This window comes from Archocentrus centrarchus, chromosome 22 (assembly GCF_007364275.1).
Source record: "Archocentrus centrarchus isolate MPI-CPG fArcCen1 chromosome 22, fArcCen1, whole genome shotgun sequence".
NCBI classification, from domain to species: Eukaryota; Metazoa; Chordata; class Actinopteri; order Cichliformes; family Cichlidae; genus Archocentrus; species Archocentrus centrarchus.
In genome coordinates this window covers 6,411,621-6,426,834 of record NC_044367.1, presented here as the reverse complement: position 1 = coordinate 6,426,834, position 15,214 = coordinate 6,411,621, and the positions used below count along the sequence as shown (strand labels likewise).

General features: G+C 39.3%; 1 protein-coding gene across 1 annotated transcript in view; it reads left to right on the top strand.

Moving 5' to 3' along the window:
- Window positions 1-15,214, top strand: part of ehd4 (EH-domain containing 4) — a 50,533-nt gene that overhangs the window by 17,395 nt on the left and 17,924 nt on the right. The window contains exons 4-5 of the mRNA XM_030719214.1: window positions 14,321-14,487; window positions 14,583-14,716. Of these exons, the coding sequence (XP_030575074.1) occupies window positions 14,321-14,487; window positions 14,583-14,716 (301 nt within the window). The remainder of the gene's footprint in view (window positions 1-14,320; window positions 14,488-14,582; window positions 14,717-15,214) is intronic.

Genomic DNA, 15,214 nt, shown 5'->3' with positions numbered 1-15,214 from the left:
AGAAATGAAGTTGTTGAAATTCATATTTTTTTCCCCTCATTAAAAACATCTCTTTTCTGTCCTGAATGACAAATCGTAGCATTTCTTGATGAAAATGTGTGATTGTGGCCTCAGTGATGGTTGGCTGTAGAACCCAAACTAGAACCAGGTCCCACTGCCCCTAACTTAACAGTGTTAATTAGAAAACAGAAGCTCTCATTAAAGCTTTTAGTGATCAAACTGGATACATAACCTGGATACAAAACTGAGGAAGAGATTCAGTGGGAGTAGATTGGATTTCAGTACCTTTGTGCATCAGAGCAAGGCTTCTCTGACTGTGAGGCATGAAGGGAGATGGGAGGTGAAAATATCTGGGTGCCAGTGTTGTAGTTCGGGTAATTGTAATGGGAATACTGTGACGATTCCATCCCAGCTGTTTATACACACCCTTCATGAGCCAACTCAAAGTGAAAAAGGTGAACTCATTTTCCCTATTGAACATTTTTTGTAATAACTCCATTAGTTGATCTAGTGTTGTTATCAGTACTAGTATTGTAAAAAGGACTTGGCAGGACCAAGCATAAAATATATTTATGCATTTGGCTTTCGCAACATGAAATCAGAATTAAATAAAATGGAACAATGTATGTTCTCATTCAGCTTCCTTATTTTTGGTTTCAGCAGCATAAGCAAAAAAGAAGCACTCCTGCTAAATTGTTCCAATAATATTAAATTTTAAAAACTTTCCAACATTTTTGTGACAAAGGCACCTTTTAAACTGTGTTAACCCCATGTCTGATCACTCTACTGAATTCTTCTTCACTACTGTAGCTTTGTTTAATATTCTCACAAAGTGTATGCCCAGTGCTCTCTTTACCTGTTTTCATCTCTTTTCTCCTGCCCTGTGCATTAAAAGGATGCAATCAACATTATGCCAGCAAAGATCTGACCAAATCTCCTCAGACAGTCAGCCTTTAGATACATGTTGGTGAAGCTGGCATCAAAAATAACACGCCCTGCTGGAATCAATACTAAATCAAGCCTGAATAAACAGACTAAATAGAGAAATTCAGTGTGGCTTACATCTCTTATTCAACTCAAATAAACATCCATGATACATAAAAAGATGCTCCAAAGAGTTGAAAGCCTTGCCTGGGAGAAAGGTGTCTGTTTATCCCGTGGCAGTGTAGTCTGAGTGTATTAACGTTACCTCCTTCCACAGGGATCCTTGCACGCGTTTTCTCCACCTTTAGTATAGATGTGCTTGACTTTACAGATTCAAAATGGGAAGTAGAGCTCCTGGCAGGTGACAGAAGGTTATTGCCCTGACAAAACCTGACACCAAGTACTTTGACAATGTAAAGACCTTTCTTTCTGCCATCTCAATTGCAGATCTAAACATACTCGCTGATATAACCGTCAAAGATTCTTAAAAGAGTAGTTGTAAAACAGCTAACTGATCATCTGCAGAGGAACGGTTTATTTGAAGAGTTTCAGTCAGGTTTCAGAATTCATCACAGTACAGAAACAGTATTAGTGAAGGTTACAAATGATCTTCTTAGCGCCTCTGACAGTGGACTCATCTCTGTGCTTGTCCCATTGGACCTCAGCTTTTGATACTGTTGACCATAACATTTTATTACTGCAGGAATGTCTTAAAGACATGAAGGCCTGAATGACCTCTAATCTCCTGCTTCTAAATTCAGATTAAAGTGAAGCTCTTGTACTCGGCCCCAAAAATCTTAGAAACACGGTGTCTTATCTTGATTACCTCATAACCCATGTGTAGGACTGCTTTCTTGTAGTTGCGTAATATGTCTCAAATTAGAAACATCATGCCTCAGAGTGAGGCTGAAAAACTAGTTCATGCATTTATTACTTCTAGGCTGGATTATTGTAATTCATTATTATCAGGCTGTCCTAAAAGCTCCCTGAAATGCCTTCAGCTGATCCAAAATGCTGCAGCTAGAGTACTGACAGGGACTAGAAAGAGAGAGCAGATTTCTCCCATAGTGGCTTCTCTTCATTGGCTCCCTGTTAAATCTAGATTAGAATTTAAAATCCTTCTACTCAGGTACAACGTTTTAAATAATCAGGCCCCATCTTAGCTTACAGACCTCATAGTATCATATCACCCCAATAGAGAATCGAGAGAAAAATGTTCCTTTTTGATAAAGGTTATAATCAGGTGACCCTGAACCCTCCTGTGGTTATGCTGCAAAGGCTAGATACAATAACAAAAGAAAAAGGAGGAGGTTATTTTGTACACATGTATAAAGTTTAATAGATAGTTGTCCATAAGAAGCATCTACAAAGAACTACAAATGATTTGATATATTGATTATTTTGGTGGCATTACAGCCTTACATAGAATACATGGAGGTTCTTTAATACAAATTATGTATATAATGTTTCAAGGTCTGAAGTGAGCACTAATATCTCTAACAGTGGCCTCACAAATACAAATATACTGTAGAGGGTGCTGATTGATATAAATTTCTGTGAGCAAAATAAAACAAAATGGAATGATTTACAATTAATTCAAAATCTGTATTTAAAACGAAAATGTAATTTTAAAAAAAGCTGCTCTTGTGCTATGTTTTATTAAATGAATAATTCTGTTTTACTGATATTTTATGTGGTGTCACGTTTCTGTGAAGATGCTTTGTGCTGTACTAAGCTCTGTTTTTGATGATTCCCACAGGAGTCTTTGCTGAAGGTTTTATATGATACCTGTGGTATGCTGGCTGGGGAACCAGACAGTCACATAACTCAGACCATATACTGAGCTTTCTAATGCCATCTTACTTTTAGCACAGGTCTTTATGATTCTGTAGGAAATAGACTTGTTAGTGCTCACAAAGGAGTTCCTCAGGGAACCAACAGGAGTCCTCTTAACTTTTATGTCCTCAAAGTAATCTTCTACTTTACAGTTTGTATGGTGTGGTATTCTGCAATGTCAGAAATGCTGATGCTGAAGTTGTCCAAACTGAGTGCCTCCCAGAAGGAAACCCAGAGGAAGATCCATCTGCTGTAGATAAGCAGTTGTTACAAATCTGGCAAATGAAAGTCAGCAGAGAACAGGGAAGATTTGTGATTCTGATTACAGCTGCACTTAGGTTTCTTGTGGAAGAACACTTGCCAGAATGGAGTGCTTAGAGAGACAATGTCAACAGCAGTGCATCCACATATCACAACTGTTAAGGAGGTGTGAAAGGCTGAATTAATATTTTGGTAAAGACTGACTTCCTGGAGGCCACAAAAACTAAAATGTCACATTGTGGGTAGGTAGTATTTAATTAGATTGCTGCAAATTTGAACCTTTAAAGTTCAACATAATTAAATTAAAGACACACATTAAGGGAACTACACTCTTCAGCTCAGTTGTATGTGGTCAGGAATGGCAGAAAGTGGGCAAAAAAAGTGACGCCTCAGCAGCGTTATGAAAAAAACATTTTATTACACGAGTCCTCTTAAACATTTTCCATGTTTCATTAAAATGAAATGTTGTGACATCCTTACTACAAACAAATTTTTGCTTATATATAATTAAAATTTTTAGCATATGGAGAAGATCATGTTATATCACCACTTAACATGTAGTGGATGTAGTAATGATGATTGCAAAACATCACTAAACCTGCCAATTTCAGCGACGTGCAGACTGCCTGTTAGTTTTTAATCTCTCTAGCAGAATCTTTTTGTACTGCAGAATTCCTGTTGCCCTTACATTGAGTCAACCTAGATGAATGACACCATCAGTGGAATAGCTCAGCTGGGTGGATGGAGGGATGTCGGATTAAAGGGAGTGAATGAGGGCCAGAGGAAGCTGTGGTGGGGCTTTCCCTCCATCTGGAAACATTTAGAGCTGCTCAGCTGAGGTTAAATTCCTCTCAAAGACATTCAAGGGGCCAACAGTGACTCAACATGGACGCACATAGAGACAGCATCACTAATAGATAAAACTTCACTTTGCACATGCTGAAGGCAATCTGTAAGATCACTGCTACTGCTCAGGAATGTTTCATCTGATTAAGTCACTTTCAGCACTTTAAAAGTACTGAATATTTGCTCTGTGTGCGTTAGTCTGCAGTTGCCTTCCAACACAGTCAACACATTTTTACACACTTCAGGTCTTGTGTGGGGATAAGTGGCCTTTTTGTTTGTTCAAGCTGCATTTAAGATTTGCTTTGTAAACTAAAGCACCTGTATATTAGATATGTATCATATACACGGCTCAAAAAATTCTAGGAACACTTTTTAATCAGAGTGTAACATCAAGTCAGTTAAACTTCTGGGATATTGATCTGGTCGGTTAAGTAGCAGAGGGGGTTGTTAATCAGTTTCAGCTGCTTTGGTGTTCGTGAAATTAACAGCAGGTGTGCTAGAGGGGCAACAATGAGACAACCCCCAAAACAGGAATGGTTTTATAGGTGGAGGCCACTGACATTTTTCCCTCCTCATCTTTTCTGTTTGTTTTTTTTTTTACTAGTTTTGCATTGGGCTGGGGTCAGTGTCACTGGAGAAGCCTCCTGTAAAATTGTTCAGTATGACCAGTTTGGTGTTAGGTCAGTGATGGTCTGCGGAAGCATATCCGTGGAGGGACACACAGACCTCTACAGGTTCGGCAACGGCACCTTGACTGCCATTAGGTATCAGGATGAAATCCTTGGGCATATTGTCAGCTCCTCTGGGTGCACGACAATACCCAGTTTCATTGCAGGTAGGAGTATTCAGGCAGTTAATGGAGGATGACGGAATTGATACCGTTGACTGATCCCACACTTGCCCATAGAAAAAATCCACTATCAGGTTGCACGTCAGACTGTCTACCCTGACACTGTCAAGTATGCATACAAGCAAGTGGGAGCCATACAAACTACTGAGTACCATTTTGCTGCAATTACATTTTGGCAAAATGGACTAGCCTGCCACATCATTCACTTTGGTTTTTGGGGTGTCTCTGAATTCAGCCTCTGTAGGCTGATAATTTTCATGTCCATCAAACGATGTGGCATCCTAACACATTACCCAGTCCATATCAGTATAGATATCCAGCATGATTTTTTTTCCCATTGAGATCTGATGTGTTTTCAAAGTGTTCCTTTAGTTTTTTTGAGCACTGTAGATATGATGTATCAATAATGCAACTGTTGCTCTGAGTGTAAAATAGAAAGTTCTTATACTGCACCTAAAAAACACTTTTTGACCAGATTGTTTAACACAATCTTGGAGAGTGACAGGATGTACTGGTACTGATTTTAAAGAACAAGGGTGATGTGCAGAGCTAGTAACTGCAGAGGGATAAAGTTGATGAGCCATAACATAAAGCTGTGGGAAAGAGGTGTTGAAGCCTGGCTGAGAACAGAGGTGAAGATCAGTGAGCAGCAGTATGGCTTCATGCCGAGAAAGAACTCCACAGATAATAATGTTTTATTTGAGAGAGTTGATGGAGAAATACAGAAAAGGTCAGAAGGAGCTGCAAAGTATCTTTGTGGATCTAGAGAAAGCATATGATAAGGTGCCAAGAGAGGAACTGTGGTACTGTATGAGGAAGTCAGGAGTGGCAGAGAAGTATATGAGGGTGGTGCAGGACATGTATGAGGACAACAAGACAGTAGTGAGGTGTGTGGTAGGTGTGACAGATGGGTTCAAGGTGGAGGTTGGATTACATCAGGGATCGGCTCTGAGCCCCTTATTTTTTGCTATGATGATGGACAGGCAGACAGAAGAGGTCAGGCAGAAGTCTCCTTGGACTATGATGATAAATGGTAAATGGACTGCTTTTTATATAGTGCTTTTCTACTCTACTTGAGCACTCAAAGCACTTTCATCTCATTCACACAAGTGCTCAGGTTGATTGGTTTGGAGACAAAGCTAGCGAGGCAAGGTTGAGATAGTTTGGAAACAGTGGATATACTGGACAAAGGATGGAGATGGAGCTGCCAACCAGGCAGGAGGAAAAGAGGAAGAGCACAGAGGAAGTTCATGGATGTAGTGAAGGAGAACATCCAGAGGGTTGGTGTGACAGAAGATGATGCTAGGGATAGGGTGAAATGGAGGAAGATGATCAGCTGTGGCGACCCCTAAAAGGAAGAAGCTGAAAGAAGTGTGTAGTAACAACCTGAGCTGTGGTGCATGCCAGACACAGTGAATAGGAGCACTTTTTTTTCTGGGCCACACTCATAATCTGTATATGAAAAAGATCTGAAAAGATAAGCAATGCAGAAAGTCCTTAAAAATACATTCTTTCTGATGTCCAGCAGGGAGTGACTCTTAATTTCAGATTGTATAAAAGTCTTTAGGAAAACAAATGTAGGCTCCCTTGATTTATGACCCTGGTAAACAGTTTAGTCTGTGGGTTCAGTCACTTCAGATGATGATGATGTTCATTTTGTAAATTAGAGTCAAAAAGAATGATAAAGAATGTTATGTCTCACCAGTATGAGTATCCAGTATTCCTCAGTTTGTCAATCAGATTTACCCCTCGTCGCTGAAAACACCAAAATGGCAGTGGATTAAAAGCTCAGCTCAAGGCTTTAAATTGGGACTTCACTAACCAATGGATGGCTAAGTGGCTGCAATTTTATATGCAGTCTATAGCCACACCAAGACAAAATACAATAAAAATTGAAGGGTCACTGTTTTGACACAATGGGATGTGCAAATGTAAATTATCAAGTGGTTGAGGGAGTGATTCAATTGTAGAGTTGAGGGACTGTTGATTGTGGAGCTGGCAGCTAAATGTAAATCCGGTATGGCTCTTGTTTGGGTTTTTGTGCAGCAGCAAATTTTTCTGATCTCATCCATTACCATGCAAAAATACCAGTTATTGGAAAGAGAAACAATGGCTTCTTCTCTTTTCAACCACATGGCATTGTTTAAGAGAAGCATTTTGAGAAGTACCACTGAGTAGGGTGTTTCATTGAAAAATTTTATGAACTGCAGGTATGACAAAAAATATGCATGTAAGGGTTTGGTGTTGTTGGGCCACACAGAGAATGTGTAGATATAAAAACCGCACTGGATGTAGTTCATGCCTGCCAACCTTTCCGTTTTATAATAAAAGTCTGATCTGCTGTTTCACTGAGCACAGAGTATGCTTTATGGACACATTACAGCTGCATGTTTGGCAGAGATGTTGGCTGCAGATTGTCTACAGGGTGGAGTTGATGTATGCCCACAGGGCTCTGGTCCCATATGTTGTTCAGACTGATCTACTGCCAGCCTGTCATCAGAGGGTGGAGTCTGATTGCAGTCTCAGAGTTCTAATAGAAACATTTATTTTCTAGGTCCGACTTTATAGGGTCCACACACACTGCCTTTAATCAGTCGATGGACATTGCTCAGTCATCATGGAGGTGATTGTTATAGTGTGACAGAGCCATGCTCCAAGTGTAAAATTTAACTTGGAGCCAGGCTGTCTCTTTCTGAGTTGTGTGCAGATAGCGGTTGGCAGGTCTGGCCAAGATCGTGAGTTTTTATGGGGTCGAATCATGATTAATGACTGGAATCCTGAGTTCGCTGTTATGATCCATGGTCACGTTCTATGTTTTTTATATGTTTGACTCCTCCCACTAGACTGTGTGTGATCTGCATCTTTCTCTCCTCACTCCAAGATGTGTGTATGGGTCTGTGTGCGTGTCGGCTGTCAGGCGGAGACTGCCGATTGGTGGTTTTGAATAAGTTCCCGAGTGCGGATTGGATAATTGGATGGACGGCAGCTTCTTAACCTTCAGCTGGCAGCCACCTCATCCCCCTCCTTGCCTCCTCTGCAACCAAAAAAGAGTCAGCCAGTTGCTAGTAGCCTTGAGTGTTTGTGTGAGAATCCTAAACTGACATCCATTAATGAATTGTGTGAGCTAATTTGTATTTCTGATATCGCCGTTGCTAGCCAAGATCGTTCTGTAAATTTTACCCCCAGAGCAAACTGCTGTTTAGTTTCTTGAATTGTTCTGTGCTGCTGGACTTTTCTTGTGAGTGGCTGGAGTGGAGAGATATACCTCATGATATGTCTAGGTTACCCCTAGGTCAGAGGTATAACATCACAAATAGCTGAACTTGTGTGATAATTAGTTGTGGTTGGCTGGACACAAAGCCACTCAAGGATAAAGATTAAACTCGAAAGATACCTGCATGCTGTTTCTGCTCAGATTTTATTCTGAAAGTTCTGACTGGAAATTCAGAATTTTAAGGCTGCAGAACAGAAGCATAAGCATAAGACTTGCAAACATTTCAACTTCATCTGGTTTATTAAATTCTATTAAATTCTAATTACAAAAAAAGTCACACCTCCATGCCCTCCACAGTCCTTTGAATTGGTGTCATTATAATTGCATCACAAGCAATCACCCCTTTGATTTGTTAATGTGGAGTAAGGACATTTGGGCAGCTCTTGGGTTTATGTATTTAATTATGTGATCCTTACAATCATTCAAGACAATTAAGATTCTTCACAATATGAGATCATCAGATCGGTCACTTCCAGCTGTAGACTTTTAGTCATTCGGGGTAAACAGTAACTAAACCGTGAAGCCTTCAGGCATCATCCAACGTCTTGTTTTATCTAAGAGTGCAAATCCCCAGAACACAAAATTACTGCAATGTTATATTCTGCCATTGGACAATGGTCTTGAGAGTTGATGTCTGTCAGAGTGATTATTAATAGCTTGACATTAAGATCTGAGAAGATAATATTTAGCTTGTTTTCCCATGAATGCATTAATAATAATTGTTATTGCCTCACTGTAGTTTTATGCTGCCCTTCATATAATGCACACTTGTAACGCTGGCATACAGTACATGACTTCACACGTGCTTACACAGGCAACACCCATGCTTGCACTTCTGCACTCTGAAATGAATGTGCATGTAAGGAGCAGGCACTTTGGTCTGTCATCATCAGGAGTCAAAAGTAAAGAGATGAAGGGGATTGAAGTCTACTGGTTAGATTTTTAAGTTAGAGCTTTAGTTTATGTCAGCTTACTGTCTCACTGAGTGTTTGTCAGTGAAAGAATCTGCTGTTTTTTGGTTAGGGCAAGAAGAGTGGAAGAGAAACAGGTGAGTTGTTTTACACAGTCCATCCATCCATCTGTTCGTCCCTGCGTCTGTCCATGAGGTTTTACCTTTCCACTCTATAGACTTCAAAACCACAAAGAGTTGAGCCATGTAATTTAGCATATATGTTCATTACTCATTACATTATTATTTATAGTCCTGGATATTTAGGGGCAGCACAGTGGCGTGGTGGTTAGCAGCACTACTACCTCACAGCTAGAGTTCGATTTCAGCTTGGTTTTCATGTTCTCCCCTTGTCTGTGTGGGTTTTCTCTGGGCACTCCGGTTTCCTCCCACAGTCCAAAGACATGCACTTGGGGTTAGGTTAACTGGGGATTCTAAATTGCCCATAGGTGTGAATGTGAGTGTGAATGGTTGTGTGTCTGTCTGTGTTGGCCCTGCGACAGGCTGGCAACCTGTACCGGGTGTACCCTGCCTCTCACCCTATGTCAGCTGGAATAGGCTCCAACCCTGAGCAGGATAAGCAGAAGAAAATGGATGGATGGATATTTAGTACCCTTTGGCTGTATGGAGGATTTCAGGCTGCTAATGCTATGATAAAATATGCTAATTATATATGCAACCTCTTTCTCATGCCTGATTGACTTAGCCTAATCACGTGATTATATTGTGCTGTGTAATTGCCTATACCTACTTGACAGTTATTGACCGAAACCGAGAAAGTCTGGAATCCCCATATCTGGAAACTGACCCAGATCACTGAATAGCTCATAGCAGCTGATAGTGAGAAACTGGGGGATCCCAAATTGGGGGATCTGGGGGATCCCAAAGCATTGTCTAACATGTTGGTCAAGGATGACTCATGGCCATAAATAGTACAGACTATGACTCATCATTGAGTCCATCAAGGTCTTCAAGGTCAACTTCACGATTGACAAAAAGCCTTATAACTCAGAAACTATGATTCTTACAAGTGTGGTGTGCATTGTCAACATATAGAAAGTACCATATAAAGATTTAAAATATCATGTCATTTAAGGTGATCTGAAGGTCAAAGTGATAATAATGTTATATAGAGCTATTTAAAATTATGTTTCTTACTGCTTTTGTTTGTATTGACAACATATAGGCATACAGGGAATGATAAATGCGGATTCTAAATATAATTTTATTTTTGACTGCGGACCTTTTCTTCAAGTTCAAATAAGGTCAAACTTTCATAAAATGTCTTTTGGTCTTTAAATCTCTGCTTAAAATTCTTCTGCCTTTGTTTGTATTGGCAACATTTAGGAAAGGATACTGGTATATGGGGATTCTAAATCCCCATATACCAGTATCAGATTGGAGGAAGGTTGTTAACCATTCTCATATATGCTGTTGACATAATACTTCTTGCTTGCTCTGAATCCGAGCTACAAGAATTGGTAAACAGAGTTGATAGAGTGAGCAGCAAATATAACTTAATGATCAACACTGAAAAAACAAAGGTAATGGCAACTGTAAATCAACAATCCAATATTACAGAATGAGGCATCATCTTGGAAAAAGTAAGCACTTTTCCATATCTGGGATCAGTCATCATAGATGATGCTACTTGTGGAATGGACATCAAGAATAGGCTCAACAAGGCAAATGGAGTCAGGACATCACTGATCAGATTGTGGCAAAAATCATGGCATAGCAATGGCAACAAAAATTTGCCTGATGAGGTCACTAGTATGGTCAACAGCTTGCTATGAATGTGAAAGTTAGATACTGAAAGGGGAAAATGAGAAAAGAATAATGGCCTTTGAGATGAAGGGGTTACAACAGATTACCATGGAAGGCAAAGAAAACCAATGAATGGGTGTTAAAACAGGCTGGGGTGCAACACTGCTTGCTGGAGTCAATTAAAGAAAGGAAATTGAGATATTATTGACACGTGCTAAGATAACAACAAGAATCCTTGGAGAAAGACATAATTCAAGGTACAGTTCCAGGTCAAAGATGTAGAGAGAGGCAAAGAATAACATGGATAGACAACGTCAAGACATCAACAGGATTGACACTGGAATGTTGTCCATAATTCAACCAAACTTCGGATTGAAGATGGTTAAAGACAAGACGGGAGAAAATATCACATTATAGTTTGCATCCAAATATCATATCACATTTGACCTCTGACCTCACTTTTACATTTCACATCTGACTTTCTTTCAAACTGACCCCAAAATGTGTTACTTTTACTGCACTACAATCTTCTTAGAATATATACAAAATCCAATCCTTGTCCATTAAAGGGAAATACTGCCTAGACAGTGAGCTGCCTTGGCGGAGGTTTGCGCTCTCTCAGAGTGCTTCTTGTTTTATGATTTTGTTTTTGTCTGCTGTTTTTTAGGAATTTATTATTTGCAAAGTTTTGTTAGGAAAATATTGCCATTCATAATATGATATATAATAAAAGTAGGTGTAGTAAGATAAAACCTTTTAAATTAGTTATTTGTTCTATTTAATGAGATTTTTTGTGTAATCGTGTGCATTTTTTTTGTTTTTGCCATTTTAAGTACAATTAGCCTTTTAAAAGTTACTCATTTTATGTTGCAAATCAAGGCACCATGTTATTCTTCACCTGAAAATGAAATAAAGAATAATAGAAAAAATAGATTAAAAAAAAGACAGTTGAGTGATGTAAAACTCCTACATTTGATACCTACATTTTGACAGGTGTTATATTTATCATGCAGTTTATCCAGATTTCTGAAGTACATTCAGTATGTTACAGCAGTGCAGGGGAAGTTGTATTGTTAGACTGAAGGCATTTCCTTTTTTTAAATGAAATGGAACATGTGAAGTAATCAGTTGTCCTGTAATAGAACCAGCAGAGAACAATTGCAGCTCTTATCAGAGGAATGTCCTCCTACTGACCCTGCAGGAGTGTGTTCTGTGTCACTCAGGTGTGTTCTCTGCCAGCTCTAATGAGTCTCAAAGGTGCAGAAGATTTCCCAGTTGATGGCTGTGTTTACCTTTAGGCTCACATCTGAGACAAACCTGAGCCAAACACCTGAACTTGAAGCTGGAGGGTGTGAAACACATTGCACTCAGTGCTGACAGCATCATTTATTCATGAGCGGACAATTCCAGGGTGGACAAATTGCAAAATATAGCTCCTTCTCCACAGAGGCAGTAAAAGCTTGTTTGCTGAGCTGCAGTGATTACTATTTAAAAAAAAAAAAAAAAAAAAAAAACCCAAAAAACTAAAACAGAAATAAATTCTTCTCCAAGATCCCCATTCAGCACAGACAGACACCTTTGCTGCCTGCAGCCTCCACCAGGAGCTGGATGCGAATGACAATGACAGGAGGCGGTGACAGACTTGCAGAGCTCAGGAGACCTGCACAGAAGCCATGCGTAGAGTGATAGGGCAGTGGGCCTTTTTGGTTCTCCTGGCTGCAGGGTGGGGCCTCCATGGATTGGGCTAGTTCCAGCACATCTGGTGGATGCTTGATTGGAATCTGGGAGGTTTGGATAACAATCAAACCTCCCATTTTAATCTTTTTGTGCAGGTGGATCAGAAAGATTGGTGTGTAACAGATTTTACTGCTGGTTTTTGGTGCTGTAATCAGGGCTTTTAATTTTTTTTTAAATAAACTGGTCTGAACAGATGCTAACAAAACTGCAACACTAACTAAATTGCAGTGGATTGGCTCCATTCTGTTTAGGGTTCTTTTCTTATTTCCTTCAAATTGGGTTCTAGATCTTGGAATCTAGGTTGCAAGCCCATTAGATTAGAAATACTGATGGTAGTCCTTATTTACTTCATAATAAGCATCATCAGCAATTGTACATGTGTTGTGCCAACAAACACTCAGGTGTGTGTGCTCCCCTGTAGTGATGTTGTGAATGTGGACAGTGGGATGCACCATTGTTGTGCTTAATCTGTCAAATTCAGTTGGCCTGCAGGCTGATAGACTGTTATCTACCCTCACGATCATTTTTATTTTATTAGTTTTACTAGGCAGAAATAAAAAATGTACATTTTTGCTTTGCTTATTTAACTCAGGTCTGATGGTGGAGACAGAGAAATTTATTGTATTTCAAAATGTTTCCAAATGTCTATTAACCTTGAGTGTTTGCTGAAGGTGTTTGTACTGTACGTGTGTTCATGTACTCTGGCTGTGATCGATGGCACTGTGTGTGCAGTCAGTGACCTCTGGAAGGTGTGTGTTCAGTGTAAACTGTGCATTTTAAATGTGCCTTTTAAGACCTGGACAAATAAATGGGTTTCCCAGCAACCTCAGTGGTGAGGTGAGGAGGAAGTCGATGAATTACTGAGAGCTTCTGAGAACATTTTTAAGCCTTTTTTTTATCCCACAAATCTAAAAAGCACTGCATGGAAAAGCTTTTGTCATCATAGGGAAACCTAAACAAACCTGAATGCAAAACTACATTCCGACTTTATATAGTAAACTAACTGAAATCTTCCCGACCATCCATTCACTCCACTGACCTACAGATATACAGTACCAGTCAAAAGTTTGGACACACTGTATATCATAAATATGATATCCAGTATAAAAGTGTTTTTACCTCTTCTGCGCCACTTCTAAATTTCTAAAATGACACACCCATGGCTGTACCATCTGAAGTGCACCAACAACAGCTAAAATATAGTCTTTCCAGAAAACAAACATCCTAAACTAATGTTTAGTGAGACACTAGGATAACAAACTAACTAAACTAAGAGAAAACGTCTCTGCTATGATGTTAAATCATGCTTGTTCACTTGCTAATGCTAGTTCTGGTTACGCACGACGTGCAGATTGTAACTGATCTCAGAGCAGCAAAAGCTCTCAGCTCAGACGATACACACATTTAAATCTCTATTAAAAACACATTTCTTTTCCTTGGCATTTGGCTGCAGTGCTACCTCCTTTTAGATGATTGTTTTATGGTATTTTATGGTACTTGTTTTAAACGTTTTAATTTTTAATTTTCTTATGTTATTTATTGTTCTTAATGTTTTTATTTATTTATTTTTATTTTATTATTTTATTTATTTATTTATATATTTTTATTTTTATTTAGTATAGTCCTTGGGGTTACAGATCTTGTACAGCACTTTGGTCAACGTCGTTGTTTTAAATGTGCTTTATAAATAAACTTGACTTGACTTGACTTGAAAAGCAGAGCCAGCAGCATCTAATTCCATCAAGCTTGTTAGCTGCTTGTTCACAACTTTTGTGCATATTTTAGGTGTTAGAAGAAAATGTAAAATATGTAAAACTTGTATTAACCACAAACCATATTTCAGGTGTCATCCTTTTATCTGTCTCCCTCTGACCAGGTTATGACTTTGCTGAGGTCCTGCGTTGGTTTGGGGAGCGAGTGGACCGGATCATTCTCCTCTTTGATGCACACAAGCTGGACATCTCAGACGAGTTTTCAGAGGCCATCAAAGCTCTCAAGGGTCAAGATGACAAGATCCGAGTTGTCCTCAACAAGGCAGACCAGGTAGGACAGACTGCATGACTCCAACATGAAATTAAACTCTGCTCACCTGCCCACCTGTGTAACCTCCAACTCCTCCTCCTCACCTGTCCGATTAGGTGGACACCCAGCAGCTCATGCGGGTGTATGGCGCTCTCATGTGGTCACTGGGGAAGGTGATCAACACGCCAGAGGTGGTGAGAGTCTATCTAGGCTCCTTCTGGGCCAAACCCCTGCAAAACACTGAGAACAGGTGAGACACGTTATTTCATCGGTTCATTCACAGGGAATGTTTACTTTTTGTCCCCAATGTGCTTTTTCTTAATGAAGGGACATGAGGAGATACTACAAACAAATTAATTCGAATAATTGAAATCAAAAATGTACAGCAGGGTTTGAAATATGTCTGCTTCAAATGGCTGGAATAATTTATACTTTATATTTTGAGTTTATGAAAATAAACCTATATTATCAGGGTTTCTGCAGTGCTGAGGTTGTAGCAGTGGTGTGGTGGGAGCACTCTTATTTCCATAGTCTTAATACTGCTAATAGCCAACTGTGGATATAAATATAATGTAACTTATCTTATCAATAATCCTTAGGACAACGGATGAAAATTAGCTTTTGTGCTAACTCTGGCATATTTACATTGATGCTTATTGCAGACATGTTGATTAATGTGCATTGTCCTAATTTAAATAAATGAAATAAAAAAAAAATAAAAAAATTGTCATTATCAAAAAATTATTTT